General features: G+C 47.1%; 1 protein-coding gene across 1 annotated transcript in view; it reads left to right on the top strand.

The window, feature by feature from the left end:
* The window catches only part of LOC123754682 (negative elongation factor A), a 128,520-nt gene that overhangs the window by 97,527 nt on the left and 5,176 nt on the right, over nt 1-25,817 (top strand). Inside the window, exons 7-9 of the mRNA XM_069326259.1 lie at nt 10,603-10,904; nt 18,725-18,952; nt 19,434-19,533. Of these exons, the coding sequence (XP_069182360.1) occupies nt 10,603-10,904; nt 18,725-18,952; nt 19,434-19,533 (630 nt within the window). The remainder of the gene's footprint in view (nt 1-10,602; nt 10,905-18,724; nt 18,953-19,433; nt 19,534-25,817) is intronic.

Below are 25,817 nucleotides of genomic sequence, written 5' to 3'. Positions count from 1 at the left end.
CCAGCATAAGACATTTTCTGTGGGGAGCCCCTACGGCTCCCTGGAGCTTATCGGGCTAATGTATGTTATATTAGACCGGGACATAAGCTATGGAGTTCAGACCTACCAGGGCCCATAAGCCAGAACCTGGCCCCATCAGAGAGGTTGCAGGGAGCAATGGCCCTGGAACCCCCCCCCCCCCCCCCCCCCCTGTAGGTGGGGGGGGGGGGGGGGGGGAGGGAGTGTTTGCCATTGCATGGTTTGCCTTATACCATTGACCGGGGTTAGGCACCCAGAAAGGTAGGCATAACAATACAAACCCCACATGGTAAAAAACTAACAAAAACCGAATAGAGAGGTATAACTTCCTACAATCCCAAGTAAACAAGCAAACGTAACACACTACTGCCGCGCCACTCGTCCGCGCAGCGCTCCCCTCCCTGAGAGGGGGAGGGGGGGGGGCGGACCTCACCGCACCAGGTACATAGCACTCCAGTTTGTAAGCTAATGTCAACCAGGACAGACGCTTCTCTGGCCTCAGTTTCCTACGCGGTGTTTGCCTTCGTGGCGCTCACTGCTATGTTTTTGTGTTTTGCAGTGGCCAGGTGTTCCTCATCAGTACCAGGGCTGCATGCGCTTAGGGGCTTCCTTCCCTAAGCGCCCTGTGAGTACTGCCCTTGCGTGACAGGTTTATTTTCCCTGGGGCGTTCATGAACCATTCCCGTAGTGGTTCTTGCTGCTTGGCATTTGCCTCGCCCTTGGGGCCAGCCGGGGCTTGGGACCCTTGTTTGGCCTTGGGCAGGGACTGGTATTGTGCTGGTTAGGGCGTCAAGGTGTTGCACGACCTGCCACCTACGCGGTGACTGGTTCCTGTTGCCTTTGGAGACAGTGTACTTTTGAGGGGTTTTTCTTTTATTTGCATTGCTTGGTGGGGGGTCTGCCTAGTGTGGCTATAGTTCCACTGGTAGTGTTTGGCGGCCCTCTGCTAGGCCCCCGTGATTGTACACGTCGCAGGGGTTTTTCAGTGTTGTCATCTACCCCTTGATAGTTTTGGGTGTTAACCGGTTAGCAACACCCTTACCCCGTTTGGGTTGGGGATGGAGGTTTTCGAGCCTGTTCCTCCTGCCAAGGCTTTTGGGTCTTACCAGTGACCCATTTTTTGCTGCCTTTCCCCTTGGATTCATCCTTTTCTTTAGGGGCAGAGGGTGAGGAGGATGGCTCTGCCCCAGGGCCGCTGTTGCGGGTTCCAGGGGCTGTGGGGGATGCTCGCTAGCAGTTCTGGGGCTGTTTGCCCCTGCCTGGGTTTTCTGCTTCTGGGAGTTTTTTTTTTGTCCCTCTGGTCTGCTTACTTCCCACATTTGCTGGTGTGTTTTCAGATCTATTGCGTTGGTCACGGCAAGACCATTTTCTTTCTGCAGTTTACTTTCCCGCTTGACCACTGGCGGCGCTGCTGTTTGTTTACCGGTGCCTGGGTGTGTGAGCCTGCATTTTGGGCGAGTTTTTTCAACTCCTTCAGGGGGTTTTATCCTCCTGTTGCTGTTTCTTTGCTTTTCTGTGGTGTTCTGCCCATCTTCTGTTCCTTTGGGAACGCTTGTGTATTGATTTTTACACCGGTTTTTGCGTTTCCTGTTTGTTTGGGTCTTGGGCCTGGTGTTTGGGTCCGTGTCCCTGTCTGTTTATGCTTGATCCCACACCTTGTCTCTCGGTTTTCGGTCCGTTTTGGCCGTTTTCCTGGGGGTTCTATCTGGGTGCTGTGCTTTGCCCTTCTGTGGTGTATTTCCGCCGGCAAATGTGGGAGTTTGCGCTCCCCTGGGTTAGATTCCGGGTTTCTTTGGGTTCTTTGGTTACATTTCAGAGGTTTCTTTGTTCTGGGGGCCCCCCTTTGTGGGTTCAGGGGGCTTTGTTACCTCGTGAACTCTTTCTCGGGTTCCGGCGTCTTCCTGGCTTGCAGGCTGATCTTTTGGGTCATGGCACATGTTGTGGTCGTGCCGGGGCCTTGGGTTTTTGCTGTCGAGGTGGGTCTGTAGGTGCAGTTTTTGTGCTCTTGGTGCCTTCTTCATCTGGCCGGCATGGTGCTCTACCCACCGGTCGGCGGCTTGTCAATTTTTTTTTATTTATTATTTTTTCATGTGTTACCTCGGTTTAAGGGTTTAATCCGTTCCTGGAGACAGCTCGTAACCCGAAAACCGAAGCTAATTTCTCCATAAGAAATAATTTGAAGTGAACTAATCCGGTCCTGGCTACCCAAAAACATCACTTCAAACTAAATTTTATACCTAATTCATCAAAATCTACACTACAAAAGTATGTTCAAGTTATTACTTACCCTTGCTGATGACTGCTGTTGGTGTATGGAAGATGGTGAGGAGGGAGGAGGAGGAGAGGTGTTACTGTTTGGAAGGGGAGTCCCCTTCCATTATAACATCAGGCAGTGAGGACCTCTCAGGGGTGCATTCTCTGGCACGTTTTGCCTGCATACCACTAGGTCCTGGTTGTGGCTCACTGCTCTATTTTCTCACAACAAAGCGGTCCATTGAAGATTATTTTTCCCTTCTTCGCAAGATTTCTCTGTAGTGAGGCATCACATTGTCATTGAAAAGATATATACAACGGCCTACTACAGCTTTCTCTGGGTGAGTTGTTTGAATAAAAGTTTGCATTTCTTCCCACATCTGACACCACTTCTTAATGTCTGCAGAAGGGACATTCTGTACTGCCTCATCCTCCTCCAGTGGAGAAACATCCTCACCTGTGTCGTCTTGCTGTTCCTTTTGAAGGGCTTGGAGTTCTTTGGTGGTCAGTTCTTCGTTGTGTTCTTCCACAACTCCTCCACATCATCACCATCCAATTCCAAGCCCATTTGCCGGCCCAGAGTAACAATTTCCTCAACAATAGGCACATCATTTACAGGCTCAAACCCCTCAAAGTCTAGTTCTCTCACACATTCAGGCCACAATTTTCTCCAGCCAGAGATCAAGGTTCTTTGAGTCACTTCTTGCCAGGATTTGTCAACGAGTTTTAAAGCACTACAAATGTTAAAATGGTGTTTTTAGAACTCTTTGAGGATGAGGTTTGTGGCTTCAGTCACTTCAAAACATTTCTGGAAAAGTGCCCTTTCATAAAGTTTCTTAAAATTCACTATAATTTTCTGGTCCATAGGCTGAATTAGAGGAGTGGTGTTAGGAGGAAGGAACTTTACTGTTAGAAAATTACTGTATCTGTGCAACAACTGGGAGCCGGTCAGCTGAGTGGACAGCACACTGGACTTGTGGTCCCGGGTTCGATCCCGGGCGCCGGCGAAAAACAATGGGCTGTTACCTAGCAGTGAAATAGGTACCTGGGTGTCAGTCAGCTGTCACGGGCTGCTTCCTGGGGGTGGAGGCTTGGTCGAGGACCGGGCCGCATGGACACTAAAGCCCCGAAATCATCTCAAGATAACCTCAAGAATTCATCTTCCAAGCTTGGAGGATGAGCAAGAGCATTGTCGAGGAGAAGCAGGGCCTTGAGTAGCAAATGTTTCTCCTGCAGATATTTTTCTATGGCAGGGCTTCACTCTTCATTCACCCACTCCGAAAAAAAAATCTTAGTCACCCATGCCTTTTTATTAGCCCTCCACATCACACACATTTGGTTTTTCTACACTTTATACTGTTTGAAAACCCTTTGATTTTCAGAATGATATACAAGCAAGGGTTAAATTTTTCATATCGCCACTCGCATTTGAACACAGCACAAGCGTAAACCTATCTTTCATGTGCTTGTGTCCGGGCAATGATTTTCTTCGTTGGTAATGTTGTAATAGACCCTTATCTTTCTCTCTCTCTGCTCTCCACTCAATACCCCAGCTTAACACTACTACAGCTCAGTATGACCCCTCACTGTGCTGCACGAATATAATCTGAATATTAAATGAGGAGGACACAAGAAGAATAGGGGTTATTAATTTATAACTAATAACTAAAATCTCATTAAACACTGCCACCACCTTTCCATTAACATAAATGAATGTATTTAAATTATTGTTTCCCCAAGAAGGAAGGGACTCAATAATCATGGACTCGGGGGCAATAGAATCTTGGCAAATAAATCTTGAGAATTAAAAAGAAAATCTTAACTGATGGGGGATTCAAGGACGACTTTAATATTCATAAAATGGAGAAGAACACGGAAACTTTCTAGGACCAACACATCAAAACCATATATAAAAATGACAGTAGATAATATACCAAAAAGGGGAATTAACTGAATACCACTGGAACAAATATATTCACTTTATTTAATTAAACACGTAAATTGAAATCAAATTGAAATGTCCTACTTTACTAACACATCTTAAGAGGCAAATGACTACAATACTGAATATACATGAAACTCAAGTGCACTATACCGTACTACTGCAACTGGCCAGATGTTGATGGCTTGCCTCCACAGGTCAGGGAGACCTGTACTCCATTAATCCCCAAGACACACTGACTTCAATATTCTTAAACTACCCCTGGCAGACCTAAGGTTTTCCTCTGGAGCTTGGCTCTGGCTACGAGCACAAATCAATTCAAAGCAAAGCTGGAATATTCTGAGGCTGGGCCAATGGCATGGACAGGCCCTACCCTGGGGGACTCCGCCTCTAGAAGCTCAACCAATGACAACAGAGTGTCACTCTTAGGCCAGCCAAAACTCTGACTTAGCCCCGCCCCTAGGCCTCCTTGGTGACATAGGTCTGTCCTGAAAGTTATGTTTTACTCCCGTAGAATCATGAACCGTTCCCATGCTGAAACAGCAGCCGTTATATGGCTCCCAGCTCCCTCACTCGAAATTTGAGAACTACAGCAATTCGTCACTGGTCCTAAAGTTATCAAATGGTTAGTGGCAAAAGCAGGAGGAGAGGGAAAATGGATTGGAAAAGGGGGATTGGAAAGACTGGGAGACGAACAATTTAGAGGGATTGGAGAAATAGGGATTGGGGGAACAAGTGACTTGACCACCTACCTAAGGGGTAATTTGACTCTGGTTATGACGGGAAACGACCAACAGGGAGGGGGAGAATGACCAGAGGGTTGGACTGACACATGGGAGGGATGAACAAGGGAGGGGAGGCAAACGAGGGAAGGAGAGAGGAAGGGGAAGGGGGAATTGGAAAAAGGGAAGGGGGAAGGAGCTATGGTCTGCACATACCATTACAATGTATGTCCTCTTAGGCAGTCTTTTCCGGAACAGTCCTGTTTCATCACAATTAAACACTTGTTGCGGTAGGTATCCCTCAGCATCTGCAAACTCTTTAAATTCTTCAATAAATCTTTCAGTCGCTGGTTTGTCTGAGCTGGCTGCCTCCCCATGCCTCGCAACACTATGGATACCAATTCTCTCTTTAAATTTTTCAAAACATCCCCTGCCTGCCCCAAAGTCTATCGTATCTGCACTCGTTCCAGGGGTTTTCTTTACAAGGTCTTCGTGCAATACCCTGGCTTTCTCACAAATGATGACCTCTGAAACACTATCACCTGCTAACTTCCTGTTGTGTATCCAAATTAATAACAACTTTTCCACATCCTCAAGTATTTGTGGTCTTTGTTTCATGATTGTTGTTATGCCTTTTGCCACTTTAGCACTCGTAATGTCCTTTTTCTTGGCAAGTATAGTACATATCGTTGACGTGGATTTGTTGTACTGCCTACAAAGTTCAACAACACGTGCACCATTTTCATGCTTCCGAATGATCTCTTGTTTTTCCTCTATTGTCATCCTCACATGTGATTTCTTGTCTTGAACCTTACCACTGACTTTCTTGGGACCCATGGTGAGATATATAATAACTTTTATGGTCAAATGGCCAAAAATCCAACAAAACACTGTAAATCCTGGTGAAGAATTGAGGTGGGATAGTCACTGGGCGTGAGGCACTGGTAAACTGAGGGGCGATCGCCACGCCACCACACGCTAGGTCAGCCTGTACGCGTATCAACACCCTCGTATTCCGAGGCAACTCGTATCCCGATGTAAATTTTCCGAGCAAATCCTGCTCATAACCCAAAAAACTCATAAACAGTAATGTTCGTAATCCGAGGCACCACTGATGTGTGTGTGTGTGTGTGTGTAATTACCTAAGTAATTACCTAAGTGTAGTTACAGGGTGAGAGCTACGCTCGTGGTGTCCCGTCTTCCCAGCACTCTTTGTCATATAATGCTTTGAAACTACTGACGGTCTTGGCCTCCACCACCTTCTCAGCTTAACTTGTTCCAACCATCTACCACTCTATTTGCGAAGGTGAATTTTCTTATATTTCTTCGGCATCTGTGTTTAGCTAGTTTAAATCTATGACCTCTTGTTCATAGAACCAGTAAACAGCAGAGGTGCCATAGGCACAATCAGAGAACACTGTATAAACACCAGAGGTCTGCGGTTGTTCAACGTCCTACCAGCAAGCATAAGAAATATTACCGGAACAATTATGGACATCTTCAAGAGGAAACTAGACTGTTTTCTAAAAGAAGTTCCGGACCAACCGGGCTGTGGTGGGTATGTGGGCCTGCGGGCTGCTCCAAGCAACATCCTGGTGGACGAAACTCTCACAAGTCATGTCTGGCCTCGGGCCGGGCTTGGGGAGTAGAAGAACTCCCAGAACCCCATCAAGCTGGTATCAAGCAGGTTGCCACTTTTGTTGCCTTCCCTAGTTTGTAATTGGCACTTAGTGTATTTACGCATCTTTACCGTATCTTGGTGACCTGTCTGCGTCTGTTTGGGATTCAATTTTCTGGCCCACCTCGATGACTGGCTGGTGTGGGCTCCCAGTCGGTCCGCTTGTCTGCTTGCCAGGGGTGTGGTTCTTTCCAGATCACCGGGTTCCGGTGCCTGGTGCACTGGAGGCCGTCCCATCTGGTTCCGTCCCGGGTTCGGACCTGGTTGGATCTTGTTTAGGACTATTGGACCACTTCTTTGTCTCTCCCTCCACAGGCGTTGCTGCGGCTGTGGTCCTGTCTTCGGCTGTTTCTGAGGGGGTCCCGTGTCACTTGGCAGGTTGCTTGAGCTGTTGTGCAGGAATCTGAACTTTGCCCTGCTGGTCTATTCGCTGGGTCGGGTTTGGCTTCGGTGTCTGTTTTGGTTCCCTCGGGGAACCCCTTCCACCTCTCTCTTGCGATCGTTGGGTCTGTCTTCCATGGGACCTTGTGTGGGTGATGCTTTGCCGGCTTTCTCTTTGGGGTTTTCAGGGTTCTGTGCCTTGGCCCCTCCTCGAGCCTTCGTTCAATGTGTTCTGGACAGGGTCGTCTCTCAGCTGGGGCTTTGTGACCATTGCTCACCAGGCCGACCAGGGACAGTGGGGTCCGTCCTTTCGTCCTGCTCACAGTGCAGTTCAAGAGTTCGTGGCTGTCTGGTTGCGCTTCGGAGGGTTCGGGTCACTCGGGGCTCTACCATCTGGCTCCATTCGGACTGTTCTCCGGTGGTTCATTGCCGGAAACACGGGGGTTCTCTTCGGTCCTTGCCCTTTTGGGTTTGTCCCTTCGAGTGGCTCGTCTGCTGGATTCTCAGGGTTTGGCTCTCCGTGCGTTTCATGTCTGGGGAGTGTCCTATGTCCTGGCAGACAGCCTCGGTTCATTCCTCTGTTCACGGATTGGCCGGTCGTCGTCAATTTCGTTGGCTCTGCTGGATGTACGGACTCTCGGACATGGACGTCTTCGTGTCGGCGTGGTCTCGGCGTCTCCCAATCTGTGAGGTGTTCGTGGTGGATGCCTTCAGCAGGACTGGTCGAGGTGGAATTACCTGTACCTCATTTCCTCGGTCCAGCTGTTGCTTCGGGTTCTGGCTCGGTTGGAGTCCTTCCCAAGGAGAGTAGTTCTTGTGGCCCCCTTGGTGGCCGGCCCAGCTTGTTTTCACACGATACTTGATAGGTGTCTGAACCCGGGGTGTTTCCCACTGCTCTGCCTCTTTTGGCAGGTCGGACCGATCCGGTACGGTGCTGGTTCGGCCTTCTCCTTGGCTCTTACCGTCTGGTCTTTTGACGTGGGTGTATCACCATCTCTATGGTGATCAGGTGGCTTCATTGATGGTGTCCCACCTGCGAGCTTAGTCTCAGCGACAGTATGAAGTTTCCTGGCGTTTCTCTTCGTCATTTTCTTGCTCTTCGTTGTTTGTCTTCTCTTTCGCATGTTGTCTTGTCCTTTCTTGGTTTTCCGAACCGTTATTGATGCTTCTTACTGTCGCATCGTATCGTGCGGTGCTGGCGGAGCCGCTCCAGCTTATGTTCGGGGTGGACGTTATGTCCGCCCCGTTCCATACATTTTCTCAGTGCTTTGTTTCACTTCCGGCCTGCTCATGCGCCGCCTGAGCCGTCCTGGTCCTTGGTCAGGATGCTGTCTTATCTTTCCTCTCCTCGGTTTGTGGTAGCCCCTTCGGTTCAAGATTGTTTTTCAAAGGTCCTATATTTGTTGGCATTGGCCTCTGGGGGTCGGGTCGGGTAGCTTCCGGCTCTCCTCTGGCGCAGGGGGTTTCTTCTCTTTTGGTTCTGGTGGTAGGTTTGCAGCCTTCTCCGAAGTCTTTTTTGGAGAAGGCTGAGACGGCTGCTTTCCGGAGGAGTCCTTGGGTTCTTGATGCATGGTTGGTTCCGCCAAGGGTGCGTCATGTGTTGTGTCCAGTTGCGGCTCTTCGCCGTTACCGGCGTGCCATGGCTGAAGATGTGCTTTGGGTTGATCCGGTTTCCCTCGTTTCCTGTTCCAGGGCTCAGGTCTCCCATGTCAACCGCAGGGTTAAGTCTAGCCAGCCTGCGGTCTGTCCTTGTGCCCGTGTCGTTCGGGTGTTTGCAGCTTTCGCTGCTGTGTTTGGTAACGTGTCTTGGGCTCATTTCGGGCGCAGGGATTTGTAGGTCCTATAGGATCCTGGCCGCCTGTTATTTTGTGAGCATGTCTGCTCCTGGGCGTTCTGGTGTTGCTTTGGGTCGCAGGTTGCAGCCTGTTGTCTCGACTTCGCGTTGCAAAGTTTGTGGCGGCCGCCTCCCAGATCAGCCCTTTCTTTACCTTTTCTTTGGGTATGAAGCTCCAGGGAGCTGTAGGGGCTCCCCACAGAAAACCAGCGTTAAATGTAATGAAACGGCATTTTCTGGGTGAGCCCCGGAGGCTTCCTGGCAACCTTCCCTCCCACCGGTTGGCGTTTTTTTCGTGTTTGATGATGCTTAGCTTCCGAACTGGAGTGCTATGCAGCCGGCGCGGTGAGGTCTAGGGCCCACCCCCCTCCCCCTCTCGGGGAAGGGAGGGCTGTGCGGACGAGCGGCGCAGCAGTAGTGTGTAACGTTTGCTTGTTTCCTTGGGATTGTAGGGAATTCTACTTCTCTGTTCGATTTTTGTTGTTAGTTTCTTTCCATGTGGGGGTTTGTTTTGTAATGCCTACCTTGGCCGAGCGGACAGCATGCTGGACTTGTGATCCTGTGGTCCCGGGTTCGATCCTGGGCGCTGGCGAGAAACAATGGGCAGAGCTTCTTTCACCCTATGCCCCTGTTACCTAGCAGTAAAATAGGTACCTGGGAGCTAGTCAGCTGTCACGGGCTGCTTCCTGGGGGTGGAGGCCTGATCAAGGACAGGGCCGCGGGGATACTAAAGCCCCGAAATCATCTCAAGATAGACTAACCTAACCCCGGTTCAATGGCAGATAAGGAAAACCCCCAACCACAAGGGGGTTGTCCAGGGCCATTACTCCCTGCAACCTCTCTGAAGGGGCCAGGTTCTGGTTCATGGTCCCCTGGTAGGTCCCCTGGTAGGTCTGAACTCCATGGCGTATGTCCCGGTCTAATATAACATTCATTAGCCCGATAAGCTCCAGGAAGCCTCCGGGGTTCACCCAGAAAATGGCGTTTCAATACATTCAATGCTGGTTACTTTTTAAATGGATATTTTTGTGGATTTTTTTTTCATATTTCATCATTCATTTATTTAAAAAGTGATGTTAAGTGGTTTTCTAGGGTAAAAATATATTTCATGCATGTTAATGAAATATATATTCAGTAGGTTTTGGGCCAAAAAATGCATCCTGTCTGCCAGCAGATATGATAGATTATAACATTTGGGTCCGAACTGCAATATATCCACTTAAAAAGAACATGTTGACACTGAACTAATGTTATAATACTATTTCTTTTTTTTATTTGATACCTCTGACACTAATTAATTAATTTTAAGTACTGGGTATATTAGTTGATCATATGATTTTACTGTGTTTTTGTTTGGAGTTAATGTTTAACATTGAAAGTTATCTAATAGACCACCAATCTGGCAAAACTGCAAGCTATGTTTGGTCAGATGACAATGAAAAGTCAGATTGTCAATCCATTGAACACAGTGATATTTAAAGACATTTTCAAGCCAAAAAATATGCATCCTATATCCCCTGAAATATAATAATTCATGTATAATAATACTTCTATAAAATGTGGTAACTACTCACTATATTTGTTATCAGTATATATAACTTAAAAATATTTTTGTCAAATATTCAACTCGCATTGAATTTATTGTTATTATAACAATGTTGTGAAGGTTAAGGATACTTAGAGATGTCTTTGGCACTTCCTTCCCCAGTGTAACATGTGCATACTGTCACTGTAATCACTAATATGGTTGAGTTAATGACTTTTGTTATTTCAGCTAATGCAGTGGCTGTTGGCACTATAGCAGCACGGTCCACACTGCAGCAGAATGCCAGCTCTGGTGGCAGAGCAACTCCTTCTACTCCAGCACCTCCTTCTGGTGCGTCCACACCTCAACGTATCATTGTAACGCCCAGTACGCAGGCTGCAGGGTCTCCCACAGTCGTGTACCGTACAGTGGCGCACACTCCAGTCTTCACCACGGCGGAGGTGGTCCAGGCTGCCACCGCAGTTACTGTCACCCCGGCCACCAGTGAGGCTGCTACAACTGTTTCTCAGCCACAGTATGCCACACTTCAGGTGAGAAATATTTATATTTACATTTTCCAGCATCTCTGGATCCTGTAGCAAAGTGGTCTGCATCCTCAACTTACAACCAAAGGACCTGGGTTCACTCTCCAGGCAAGACAGAATTGGTTAGGTACAGTTCTTTTTACCTGCTACCTTTGTTCACCTAGTAGTAAATAGGTTACCCTACCTTGCGGTTACCTCGTGATGATTTCGGGGCTCAACGTCCCCATGGCCCGGTCCTTGATCAGATACCCAGTAATTTGACAATTGATGTGTGCTACATCCTAGGGAAGGTCAGTAGTTGGCTTTGGAGGCACCTTGATGATAAGTCGGAGTACAGGCTTCCTGTCCTCAACACTGGAAATTATATACATGGAATTCACATGGAATATACATGGAGCCTTGTGGCTCACTGAAGCTATACACTGAGATGGTGTCCATCTATCAGATCGCATCAGCCGTTACTTCTCATACCAGGGAGCAGTAACATTTTACCACCTCACTCGGAAAGACATCCATATAATTAGCAAGTCAAATTACACCACCTCTGGGTTCAAAAGAGACCAACGCCTCACAATCTACTGAATAACTTAAGCCTAATGAACTCGCCCAACTGTGTAAACAAATAATCAAATCTCTGGAAAATAATGTGAGCTCATTCGCCCAACTCGCCCACTTGTGGGAGGGGCTCACCGCCTCCAGGGGTACGAGCTGGCAGTTTTCATGCTGATGCAGTCAAGGTCACTTGAATGCTTTAGTGGTTTCCAGGTTGTCTCTCTCATGCGAGCTCCACTATTCAGCTAAATGATTTTTGGGTTGACCAAAAGCCCTTAGTCACTTTTCTTGTACATTGCAGTGAAGTGTGAGCCTGGCATATAAGAGTACTTGTAGCTACATGTGCTCCTGGTTACCTTCCCTGTGTACACCCTGCTGCTACTTTTGCATTGCCAGTGTTGTCTTCTCTGGAGTGTTTAGGGGTCGTTCCCTTTGTGGTGGTCCTCACTTTCAACCGTCTACCACTGTTTGCAAAAGAAAACGTTCAAATTTTTTTTTTCCACCTTTGTTTCCTTAGCTTGAATCTGTGTCCTCTTGTTCATGAAGTTGTTGGTTTCAGGCATTGCATTCTTCTTTGTCAATTTGGTCAGTTCCTGTTAGTATTTTGTAAGTGGTGATCATATCGCCTCTTTTACCTCTATCTTCCAGTTATGACATATTTAACGCTTCTAGTTACTCTTCATAACTTGTTATTCAGTTCCAGAAGCCCTTTTGTAGCATGTCGTTGCACCTTTTCCACTTTATTTATGTGCTTCTGGAGATATGTGCACCATTCAACTGCTGCATATTGCAATTTTGGTCTCACAAAAGTCATGAACAGTTTCTTTAGTATTTCACCATCCATATTATTATAAGCAAGTCTGAAGCTGGAAAGTGATCCATACGCTCTTCTCACAATATTCTTAATGTTGTAACATAGGGTGAACACATAATGTTGTAACATAGGGTGAACACATAATGTTGTAACATAGGGTGAACACATAATGTTGTAACATAGGGTGAACACATAATGTTGTAACATAGGGTGAACACATAATGTTGTAACATAGGGTGAACACATAATGTTGTAACATAGGGTGAACACATAATGTTGTAACATACGGTGAACACATAATGTTGTAACATAGGGTGAACACATAATGTTGTAACATAGGGTGAACACATAATGTTGTAACATAGGGTGAACACATAATGTTGTAACATAGGGTGAACACATAATGTTGTAACATAGGGTGAACACATAATGTTGTAACATAGGGTGAACACATAATGTTGTAACATAGGGTGAACACATAATGTTGTAACATAGGGTGAACACATAATGTTGTAACATAGGGTGAACACATAATGTTGTAACATAGGGTGAACACATAATGTTGTAACATAGGGTGAACACATAATGTTGTAACATAGGGTGAACACATAATGTTGTAACATAGGGTGAACACATAATGTTGTAACATACGGTGAACACATTGCTGCTACCATTGTAATGATCAGTGATCTGATGTCGCCAGAGTAGGGTTTATGACAATCAAGTACTGTACTGCTGTTACTGTACAACTATGGTAACACTGTAATGATTGCCATTAACTTGTAATCCTTTAGGCTGTAATAATTGCATTGATATAACTTGTAATAATTTGCATTGATATAACTTTCCCCTGATAGTTCCCTTCCCATCTTGTCTGCCTCCCTTCTCTCCTCTCCTCTCCTCTCCTCTCTTCTTTCCAGAGGAGGTTGTGTGTCGGTTTCTTTCCATTGTGACTGCTGCTTGTAAGCCATTTCCAGACCTCCATTGCTCTCAGGGATTTTGTTTTCGCCTTTGGAGGTCATCGGGTAGAGCTGGTGTGTTGCCTGCTCTCCCCCTCCCCGGGAGGGGAAAGGGGTAGCCCCAGACCTATCGTGGCGGCGATCCACACTCCAGATCTTGAATCTGATGCTATCGGCTCGGTTGTGTACTCTGACTCCAGTCTTTTTGCGGCGCTGTGCCTTGTGTGTGGCTGCTGTACTCCAGGGGTGCGAGAGCCGGGAGTTATTCCTCAGTACTCAGGCTGCATGCGCCTAGGGGTCTCTTCCCTAGGTGCCTTGTAAGTACTGCCCGTGGAGCTTAGGGCTACCTTCCACAAGTTCCTTGGGCTCTGCCTCTGTGTGTCCGTTTTACTGCTCGGTTTTTCAGCCGCCCTTTGGGGATTTGGGTGTTATGTCTCCCTAGTTTACCTTAGGGTAAGAGACAGTTTTCGCATTGGTAAGGGGCGCAGGGTGCTGCGCAGCTAGTTGTCACCTATCACAGCGGCCGGCTCTGTTCCTTGGGCTATGTTGTCCACTTGCGGGTTTTGTTTTTCTTTTTGTTTTTGCCTTGGTGGGGGGTTCTGCCCTACTTGCCACTGGTGTTTGGTCTCACCCTGATACTTGGTGGTGCCCCCTGCTAGGTCCCCGTGAGTGTACACATCCCTGGGGTTCAGCTTTAGACAGTTTGGTAGTTGGGCACCGGTTATCAGTATCTGCCTGGGATTACCTGAGGGCGAGTCCTCTTCAAGTTGACGCTCGGGACCCTGGGAATCCCCTAGGGGACGCGTGGGTCCGATGAATGTGACCCCGGGGTCCCCCCCCCTCGCTTCGTGCGAGTTTGAGGGGTTGTTCAGTTCCCTTGTCTCGGGGCGACCCTCGCTGTTTTTGCCTCCGTCACGCAGCCTGTTGGGTCGGTGACACTTTTGACCCTGAGTCCTGTGAGTATTGTTGCTTGCTGGTGACTCAATTTACCCAATCTGTGGATGATCATCTTCGGGTACAGGCTGCGCAGGCGTTGCATTCTAGGTTTCGTTTGTTGCAACGCGCTCAGTTGGTTGCTCACCCGGATGTCCCGCGGTTGCCCCGTTTTGCTTATAGAAACCACCCCCCGTGTGGGGGTCGGGGTCGCTTCGATCCTGGTTCAGTCCGCACCCCCTAGTCCTTTCCCTCCTGTTGTTCGTTCTGGTCCCTCTTCCCTGCTTCCGGCTCCGAAACGTCTGAGGGTTTCGGGGTCAGGGCAGGGGCTGGTTGGTTTTGAGACTCGGGCAGCCTCGGGGGATGCCCCTTCCGGTTTGGCGATGGAGGCATTCGAGTCTCCTCCCCAGGCTGAAGCCTCTGGGTCTGACCAGTGGGCTTCATTCTATCCAGCTTCTACGGCTGCGCCGGCCTTGTCGAGTGGGGTCGGTGCTTGGGGGGAGATCTCGGCCCCTGGCACTGGGGAGGGGCTGACTTGGGGGCCTTGGACCCCGCTGAATCCCGCCTGGGTTTTTCTACCCTCTGAGCGGGGCTTACTGTTACAAGGAGTGCGGTTTTCTTCCCCCCCCCCCACCCATCCTCTGCGTACGAGTTGGACTTGGTGTCTGCCCCTTCCCTGGTTCGGTTCCGTGTTCCCCCAGGCGCCTTGGTTCCATCGTTCTGGAGGTTTTCGGCTTATTGCATCCAACTTGCTGCGGTGCTGGCGGCCCTTGTGGCAAACCTCCTGCGTGACCCGGATTATGCCTGTGCAATGGATCCTTCGGCTTTCAGGTTTGGGACTTCGTTCCCTTTCTGGCTCCGTTACGAGGTTCCGAAGTCGTCCTGGCTAGCGGACTGTCCTGTCTTTACCTTGGAGGCTTGGCACTCCTGCCGTTTCCGCACGCTTGAGTGGCAGGAGACTTCGACTGTGCTTCAGGTTTTCCTGGGGGGGCAACTTTGAGCGCTTCAATGAGTGCTTGTTTGCTCCTGCCCTTCTCCAGGATGTTGGTGATGTTTAGCTCCATGTGCAGGTTCCCTTCGTTTAGGCAGCGCAGGTGGCGGAGTACTTTCGCGCTCGGGGCCTTTTGGTTGCGACTTTGCGCTTCTTTTCCCTCCTGGAGCTGTCTTCCGACTGGTTCAGAGGATGTGGGGGCGCTTGGGGCTGTTCCTAGGTCTGGCATCTTGGCCTTGGCGGCTCGTTCGTCGGCTGCCTTGCTGAAGCTTTTCGCGCCGATCTTGTGGGATGCAGTGGCTCTGTTTTATGCCTCCCGGCTCGCATGTCGGCAGACGGTGGTTGCCTCCTCTGTGGAATCCGCTTGGGCCATGGCTCTTAGGATGTTTTCCCCTTTATGCTCTCTCTTGTTTGAGGCTTTTGCCGTTGCACAATATATTCAGGCTGCTTCGGCTTCTTGCCATCCTATGTCGGACTTGCTGGTTCTCCGGGGGGTCCTGTGGTGGACCTTCCCAGAAGGGTCGTGCCAAGGCTCGGGGTTCCTCTCGTCGTGGTAGGCCAATGGTGTCAGGTTCGGGTTCGGCTCCTCCTTCAGACCTACCTTCGTCTGGTCGGCGCGATGTTCGCTCTGTGTGAGGTTCTGGGGTCTTGTAAGGGGCGGTCTCATTCCGCCCCTTACGGTTCCGCCGTAAGGGGCGGAACCCTTTCGCGGTTCGCCCCATTGACAGGACGATGGGGGGGGGGGGAGGCTTAAGCTGTTCGCTCACGCCTGGTCCCACAATTTGTGGGCGTTTTGGATCGTTTTGCACGGCCTCCGGTGGCGTTGGGTGGCCCCTCCTTCAGGGCTGGCGGGGCAGGCTTCTTCCGCTGCGCTCTGTTAGATCATCTTGGAGTGGGTTCGCTTGAACGTGGTTGAAATGATGGCGTCCCTCAGATGGGTTTCCAGTCTCGATACGGGACTGCGCAGCCCTGCAATTCATTCTGGATTTGTCCCATCTGAACCCCTGGGTTCATTGCCCCTCCTTTTGTATGACTACACTGTCCCTGGTTCGGCTCCTGTTGGAGCCGTGCGCTTGGATGGTGTCCCTGGACCTCCGGGACGCTTATTGGCATGTCCCAATTCATCTAGTGTTCAGGGACCGGCTCGGTTTTGTTGTGGGGGCTTTGTGCTTACCGCTATCGTTGTCTCCCGTTCAGTTTGAACATGGCACCTCGCATTTTCACACACCTCACGCGGGTCGTGGTGACCCGTCTGCGCCTGTTAGGTGTTCAGGTGTTGGCCTATCTCAACGACTGGCTGGTTTGGGCTCCCAGCCAGTCAGCTTGTCTGCTGGCCAGGGATCTGGTTCTTTCTCAGCTCGCCAGGCTCGGGTTCTTGGTGAACTGGAGGAAGTCCCATCTGGTTCCCTCCCAGGTTCATACCTGGCTGGGCCTTGTGTGGGACTCTCAGACTGCTTCTTTGTCTCTTCCTCCGGAGTCTCTTCTGCGGCTCATGCGGGAACAGGCACATGTGGGACATGCAGCCCCACATGTCCCTGTTTCTGGGGGGCTCCCGGGTCACCCGGAGGTTGCTTGAGGGTCTGTGCGGGAGCCTGAACTTTGCGATGCTGGTCTACCTGCCGGGTCGGGTTTGGCTTCGTCGGCTGTTCTGGTTCCTTGGGGGTCGTCCCTTCCGCCTTTCGCGATCACTGGGTTCGGACCCTGGGGGGCTTTGCGTCGATTGCTGCATCGCCGGCTACCTCTTTGGGTTTTTCGGGGTTCAGTGCCTTAACGCCTCCCCGAGCCCTCGCTTGATGTGTTTACGGATGTGTCGTCTCTCAGCTGGGGCTTTATGACCAGTGCTCACCAGGCCAGCCAGGGACAGTGGGGTCTGTCCTTCCGGCGAGCCCACAGCACTGGGCGGGAGTTCACGGTGGTGTGGTTTGCTCTTCGGAGGATTCGAGTCGCCCATGTGTCAACGATTTCGGTTCCATTCGGACTGCTTCCCGGTGGTTCATTGTCTGAACCGTGGGGGGGCGGGGGACGTTTCGATGCGGTCCTTTTCACTTTTACACTGGTCGCTTCGGGTGACTCGTCTGCTGAGTTCTCGGGATTTAGCTCTCCTGGCAGTTCACGTGTGGGTAGTGTCCAACATCTTGGCTGACGGCCTGTCTCGTTTCATTTCCCTCTCCACGGAATGGATGGTCGACTCCGACTCCTTCCGTTGGCTTTGCCAGTCGTTCGAACGCCCCGAGGTGGACATCTTCGCGTTGGTGTGGTCGCGGCGCCTTTCCCTGTATGTGGCGCCCTTTCCTGACTGCGAGGCCGTCGGGGTCGACGCCTTTCGGCAGGACTGGTCAAGGTGGGGGTTCCTGCACCTCTTTCCTTCGATTCAGCTGTTGCTCCAGGTCCTGACTCGCTTGGAGACTTACCATGGGAGACTTGTCATCTTGGCCCCCTTGGTAGCCGGCCCAGCCGTAATTTTGGGCGCTACTTGCTTGGTGTCCGAACCTGTTGGTTTTTCCGCTGCTCCATCTCTTCCAGCAGATCAGACCGGTACGTCACGTGGATGGTTCGATCTTAAACCAGCGTTGAATGTAATGAAATGCCATTTTCTGGGTGAGTCCCGGAGGCTTCCGGTATCCCTCCCTCCCTCCGGTAGTTTTTTTTTTGTGCGTGTTTTGACATCCAGGCTCAACTGGGTGTGGATCGCCGGCACGGTAGGTCTGGGGCTATCCCTTTCCCTTCCCGGGGAGAGGGGAGCTGCGCAGTCAGCGGTGTGACAATGGGTGACATCATACTAGTTTGCTCATTTTTGTTTGGGGAGTTCTATCCACTTGTTCGGCTTTTGGTTGCAATTTTCACCAGAATAGGGGATTGTTTTGGGATGCCTACCTTTCTGGGTGCCTACCCTGGTCGATGGCAGACATAGAATGCTTCCAATTACATGGGTGTTTCTATAGGCCATTGCTTCCCTTGCCTCTCTAGAGGGGGGCCAGGTTCTGGCTCGTAGCACCCAGTAGGCCCATAAGAACTCCATACACATGATTGATGCCAAAATCTGACATTAGCATATCAGCCTAGTAAGCTCCGGGGAGCCTCCGGGACTCGCCCAGAAAATGGCATTTCATTACATTCTACACTGGTTCGTTGTGCTTCATGAATCTGTACCTAGATGGAAGTCGTGTGTGACAGTCAAGACAAGCCTTAAGTCTCGTCTTGATGGACGAGCGTCCATGATGGACCAAAACATCGTCACTTTTCTTTCTTTTCATATATGTGTGGATTTGGTGTCTATTCTGAAGTGTCTGGGGAAGTTAGTGGCATCAATTTTAATGTCAATAGGAATTTCTAACATGGGAGTGAAGTCTCTGGTATAATTATATTTTCCTTATAGAACTTGTGCAACATGGCTGAAGTTATACTGAGCAACTGAGCTGTGTATAATAATCAGCACAGCAGATAAAATATTAATACATAATAATTGTATGCAGTCAATATTGTATTATCTATTGTGTTATAACATTTTACTTTCATTTTATTTTAAGCAGTTATAGTGTGTGGTGCACACTATATTGGCATTGTTTTACTGTTGCAGCCTGTACAGCCTGAAATGGTGTATGCTGCAACCCCTCTGACCACAGCAGCCCTGACAACACCAGCGTCACCAGCACCTCAACAGCCAGCGCAGCAACAACAAGTAACCCAGGTTATCACTGTGACGCCGCAGCCGGAGACACAGCCAACCCAGCCAGTTCCTATCAATCAAGCGGCGGTTGCTACACAACAGCAACAATCTCAACAAAAGCGAGGACTCTCACTCACTGTGAGCCTATTTTTGTTATTCACTGTTTACCTAAACTTAAGGAACAGCACGACAAAATCACACAAGAACATGATGTATCTATGTGGAAATATTGTGACTGGATGATGGGATTGAACCCGCATGCCCTTCTTTTTCGATTGTGTGGGTTGGGTATTTAAAACTGGATGTCATATGGTAGGCGCCTATGACTTGTATTATTTGGCTTTTCATATTCACTTGTAACACCTTGCAGTACGAAAGTTGAACTTGGCGTTTAATTACATCATTATTATTGGTACGTGCAATGAATGGCTCACTGCCTCAGCACTGGAGCTGTGATGTAAATCCCACTAAATCAAAATATTTTTACTTTCATTTTAAATTTACTTTTAAATAGAGTTTATTGGCTTGAATATAAAATATAGATGCACTAGTGCATGTATGCCATCACCACAAAATTCTCCTCACACCTTGACATAAAAATTTTTTAATGTGTTTGCAGCGAGAGCAAATGTTGGAGGCACAAGAGATGTTCCGGACCAGCAACAAAGTTACGAGACCTGAGAAGGCCCTCATCCTGGGCTTCATGGCTGGCTCTAGAGGTATGTTCAAATTATCATCAATCTTCATATACCTCATCCTAAGTATAGACTAAAGGCCTGTAGGTCCATGTGAGGCAGTTCCTCTTTATACCCAAATATATTTATGTGAGTGTATATATGTGTGTATTTATGTACTTACCTAGTTGTGCTTTGTGGAGGTTGAGCTCTGGCTCTTTGGTCAACTGATGTACAGGTTCCTGAGTCTATTGGGGTCTATCATATCTACACTTACAGGACAGTACTCCAACAAAGGAATGTTTTGCAGGTTTCTCACAACATGATGCAATGAAAGGTGGTTTTCTTGGCAAGTTAGGGATTATTGAGGACATGCTAAAGAATTATGAAGAAAAGGTAATTAAATTAGAACAAGAAAGTGAAGGTCTCAAGATTGAGTTCTATAATTTTAAAAGGAAGTATTTTCCAGCAAGAAAAGGAAATTACCAGCTTGACTAATAAGGTAAGGATACAGGAGGCACACACCAAGGAACTAGTAAAGGATAATGAGGCATGGAAAGTGAAAAGTAGGGAATTTGAAGAAATTAACAAGAAAATACTCATGGTGAACAACTCCAAGGGAGCCTGAGGGCTAACATGGAGTTAGGCAAGGAGATGCAACAAGAAACTTCATTGGCAACTCAAATAGAGGAGACTAATAAAGAACTAGAAAGGTATAAAGAAGAAATAAGAGAGATGTATGCACAAGTTGTAAAAGAGAGACAATCAAGGAAGTGTGTTTGGAAGTCAAAACCAGAAATGACCAACAAGAAGCAGAAATTAGGCAACCAATTAGGAAAGAACTGCTAACCAACAGTAAACTAGTACTAAACACTGCAGATAGAAGTAAGTCCATAATAATTTTTGGAAGTTTAGAGAAGGAAATTTCATCTAGGGTGGACCGAGCAGCAGAAGAGATGAAAATCGTACAGAAAATAGTAGGTCTAGGAGAAGGCTCAAAGGAAAATGTCAAGTGATTTTTAGAATAGGAAAATATGAGAGACAAGAACCGCCCCTCAAGGGTGACGTTTAATGGAGTGAAAAACATGATGGAAGTGCTTAGAAATGCCAGGAAATTGCTGTGTGTGTGTGATGAGGATGGCAAACTTTGGTCAATAAGACAAGACCTCTCGAGGGAAGACAGATAAAAGCTGAAAATGAACCTCATTGAAGCAAAACGTCTAAATGGGAATAGAAATGAAGACAAATTCTTTTTTCAACAAAGTGTCAGGGGACTGGAAAACTAGTGAAATGATACATAAAAAACAATGCAACAAAATCATTAGTGGAAGGGGGAGTAAAGAGCAAAGGGAAAGGGAACATGTTTCTGAAAATTGTATATACCAACATAGATGGAGTTAGATCAAAAACATTGGAGTTGCAAGATATAATTCAGCTTAAGGTCCCAGATATTGTCGCATTATCAGAGACGAAACTTGAAGGAAATATTTTAAATGAAGTCATATTCCCAAGGGGCTACTCAGTTTGGAGATGTGACAGGACAACCAGGAAGGGGGGGGGGGAGGAGAGACTGTGCTGGTGAAAGAACACATAAGGCAAGAGAGTTAATACTTAAAACTCCTCGTGAAGTTGATATAATGGCATTGCAGATCTGGAATCAAGATAAGCTGATAATTATAAATGCCTACAGTCCACCAGCAAGCAACACATGGACAAAGGAAGAACTGGATGACAAACAAGAGCGCCTCATAATGATCATGAGAGAAAATATAGTAAAATCAGATAAAAATAAATCACAACTGTTGATACTGGGGGACTTCAACTTTAAAGTAATAGACTGGGAGGCCTATGAAGTAAGAACGGAGGACTTTTGGACATGCAGATTTGTAAACTTCATTCTGGAGACATTCATGTATCAACACGTCAAGCAGGCCACAAGAATGAGGGAAGGAGATGTACCGTCAGTACTTGATCTAGTATTCACCAGGAAAGAAGAAGAGATATTTGACATCCAGTACCTTCCTTCCTTGGTAATAAGTGATCATGTCTTGTTAGACATTAAATATGCCTTAAGATATCACCTAGTAGAAAATGGGGACATTGAAACAGTTGATAAATTTGATTTCAAGAGAAGACACTGGGGAACTTCAAAAAAAAATTTAATGAGTGTAATTGGACAGACTTGTTGCTAGGTAGAAGTAAATGAGATGTATGCCAAATTTTGCAAAATATGCCATGAAGACACACAAACATTCATACCTAAACAGAGATGAAGGGCCAGAAAACTGGATTGGTTCAACAGAAATTGCAAGAGGGCCAGACACCAAAAGACACAAAAATGTAATCAATATTTGAAGGGGCCAAACCTTCAAATATACCATCGATACAAAGATGTGATAAACAACTACACATCAGTAAGGAGAGAGGCAGAAAAAAAAATTGAAAAAGGGATAGCGGAAAAATGTAAAACAAAACCAGGCCTATTCTGCAAATTCATAAACAATGAATTGCAGGTAAAGGATAATATCCAAAGGTTGAAAATGGGAAACAGATTCACAGAAAATGAAAAGGAAATGTGTGAAACATTAAACAAAAATTTCCGAAGTGTGTGTGTGTACAAAATGGAATTTTCAGAGAACCAGACACAATAAGAATTCCAGAGAACAACATAGAGCACATAGAAGTGTCTAGAGACGAAGTGGAAGATATGCTCAAGGAGCTAAGTAAGAACAAAGCAGTTGGCCCAGATGAAGCATTCCACTTCACCTGATTTTTCAGGCACCCCTGTATACAGGAGTCGTAGCAGACTCGTGGAAAAAGGCCAACATAGTTCCAATCTACAAAAGTGGCGGCAGGGAAGACCCCCTCGATTATAGACCTGTATTGTTGACAAGTGTAATAGTCAAAATATTGGAAAAAATAAATAAAACTAAATGGGTAGAACACCTGGAGACAAACGATATAATATCAGACAGTACGGTTTTCGATCTGGAAGATCCTGTGTAACAAATTTACTCAGTTTCTATGATTGAGTCAGAGATTTTACAGGAAAGAGATGGTTGGGTTGACTGCATGTATCTGGACCTAAAAAATGCTTTTGGCAGAGTTCCACATAAGAGGTTGTTCTGGAAACTGGAACACATTTGAGGGGTGACAGGTAAGCTGCTAACATTGATGAAAAACTTTCTGACTGATAGAAAAATGAGGGCAGTAATAAGAGGAAGTGTATCGGACTGGAGAAATGTCACAAGCGGAGTACCACAGGGTTCAGTTCTTGTAAGTTCGGTAATGTTCATTGTCTACATTAACGATCTACCAGATGGAATACAGAATTATATGGACATGTGTGCTGATAATGCTAAGATAATAAGGAAGATAAGTAACTTAGGCGATTGTCCCCCACATAAACCCCACACAACCTATAAATTATGTAAGAAATCTTTAAAGAATTCTGATAAAGAAAGAGATCTTGGGGTAGTTCTAAATAGAAAACTATGACCTGAGGATCACATTAAGAACATTGTGCAAGAGGCCTATGCTACACTATCTAACTTCAGAATTGCTTTTAAATACATGGATGGAAAAATATTAAAGAAATTGTTCACAACTTTTGTTAAACTAAAGCTGGAATATGCAGCAGTTGTATGGTGCCCATATCTTAAAAAACACATCAACAAACTGGAAAAGGTACAAAGACATGCCACTAAGTGGCTCCCAGAACTGAAAGACAAGAGCTGTGAGGACAGGTTAGAGGCATTAAATATGCCAAAACTAGAAGACAGAAGGAGAAGAGGTGATATGATCACTACGTACAAAATAGTAACAGGAATTGATAAAATTGATAGGGAAGATTTCCTGAGATCTGGAACTTCAAGAACAAGAGGTCATAGATTTAAACTAAACACAAATGCCAAAGAAATATTAGAAAATTGACTTTCACAAACAGTGGTTGGCGGTTGGAACAAGAATAAGACCCGCGGGTGTGGGTCTCCCAGGTTGTTCGCAGGGTTGTTAAGGCTAGCCAGCCTAGGGTCTATCCCAGTGCCCATGAAGTTTCCAAGTTTGCTGCTCTTGCTGCCGTTTTTGGCAACATGTCCTGGGCTGACATTCGGGTGCGGGAATTTTGGCTGTCGTACAGGGACCTGGCTGCTTGTTATCTTGTAAACGTTCCTGGGCCTAGGCGGGCCTGTGTCGCTTTGCATTGGCGGTTGCAGCTAGTTGTCTCAGCTTCGAGTTAAGCAGTGAGCAGCGACTGCCTCCCGGGTATGTCCCTTTACTTTTCCTCTGTGGGTAGTTAGCTCCGGGGAGCCGAAGGGGCTCCCCCCAAAAAACCAGTGTTGAATGTAATAAAACGCCATTTTCTGGGTGAGACCGAGAGGCTCCCTAGCATCCCTCCCTTTCCCCAGTCGGCGTTTTTTTTCGCGTGTTTTGATATCCAGCCTCAGAACTGAAGAGTGGATAGCTGGGCGGAGGTTTGAGGCTCACCCTTCCCCCTCCCGGGGTGGGGGAAGCTGCGCAGACAGCGCTGCGGCGGCGTGTGACATCATGCTCGTTTGCTCGTTAATTTTTGGGGAGTTCTATCCACTTGTTCAGCTTTTGATAGCAATTTTCACCAGAATAGGGGTTTGTTTTGGACGCTTACCTTTCTGGGTGCCTGACAAGGTCGATGGCAGACATAAAATGCTTCCAACCACACCGGGGTTTCTATAGGCCATTGCTCCCCCATGTCTCTGTGAGGGGGCCAGGTTCTGGCTCGTGGTCTCCGGTAGGCCTACAGAACTCCATATACATGACTGATGCCAAAGTCTGACATTAGCATATCAGCCCGGATAAGCTCTGGGGCACCTCCGGGTCTCGCCCAAAAAATGACGTTTCATTACATTCTAGGTTTTTTTTTAAACTGTTTTTCATGTGTGGGGAAATCTTTGATACTACCTCTTTAACGATTGCTTTGAAATTTTGACACAAGGTTCCATTCGAATAGGCCTGTAATTTTATATACTGTACTACTATATACATGCCTCACTTGTGACCGGGAATAATCATGCTTCTTTTGAAAAACAGCGCCATCTGTTGGATGTAAGAGCAACACACGTTGTAATCTCAAAGTTCTTCACCAATTGCTTTGAAATTTTGACACAAGGTGCCATTCGAAAATGCGCTTGTTTTCATATACCTACTATATAGATGTCACACCTGTGACAGGTAAAAACGTGTTTTTTTTTTAAAACAGCACCATCGGTTGCACGTAATATCAACACACGCTATACTACATGTTACAATTCTTTTTCAATGTTTCCGACTGCATTGACAAATTGAATTTTCATAGATTTCGATTATTTTCATTTTGATTTAATTATTTTCTGTTACATTACATTAGAATTGAGCTGTGTTTTTACCATACCATTCATTTCATGAATATTGTTTATTTTTTATTTTTTAATTGTTTTCATTTTGTTTTTGTTTTTTTACTGTTTTTCTTATATTTCTGTGATGGGAACATCTGCTCATTTGATGTTCCCAATTTTCTGATGGGAACATCAGATCATTTGGATATGCATCGGACGAGGGAATGGGGAATGGTGGGGTGGATGAGGGGACGGTAGAGTGGGGGATGGTGGGGAGAACAAAGGGACGGGGGAGGGCAGGAATGGTAGGGAGGGACTGGGAGACAAGGGAAGGTTGCTGAGACACAGCAACACGTGGCCGGGTACAGCTAGTTATAAATAAGTATCTACATTTGTGTTCACCATAGGGAACCACTAAGCTGGTATAGTGAGTGCAGACAATGACAGGTTGCCACACAGTCAGCAGATGATACCACATCTGCAGGCGTGGCTAAAGTAAGTTGACCAGACCACATACTAGAAGGTGAAGGGATGTCGTCCCTTCACCTTCTAGTGTGTGGTCTGGTCAACATACCACATCTCCCTCCCTCCCTCACCAAGATTACTCCTACCACCATACTACACATTGCTAATTATTACCACAATCCTGATTACTAAATGAATAATGAATAATTGTAAATGAATAATTTTCCACAAGTTTATTTTATAAAGGAACATGAGAAGTTGTTTGAAGATTTTTAAACTGGGGAAACAGTGGCAGTGAGCCGTGGCTAGTGCTGTGAACATTTTGAACAGCATTGTTTCACTGTTATCTGAACACTGTACACAGTGTTTATTACAGTCGGGCTCTTCTGTAATACTATCATTGCTAAATAATACCAGATACAAAAATATTTTGACATTTTTAGGCAATGCTGGGGTCACAAGCTGAACAGCAATGCTGTGAGCTCATGCTGCATGCACCAGCCTTGGTTGCTCACT

Source organism: Procambarus clarkii, chromosome 18 (genome assembly GCF_040958095.1).
Source record: "Procambarus clarkii isolate CNS0578487 chromosome 18, FALCON_Pclarkii_2.0, whole genome shotgun sequence".
In the NCBI taxonomy this organism is placed as follows: Eukaryota; Metazoa; Arthropoda; class Malacostraca; order Decapoda; family Cambaridae; genus Procambarus; species Procambarus clarkii.
This window is presented reverse-complemented; position numbering and strand designations above follow the sequence as displayed.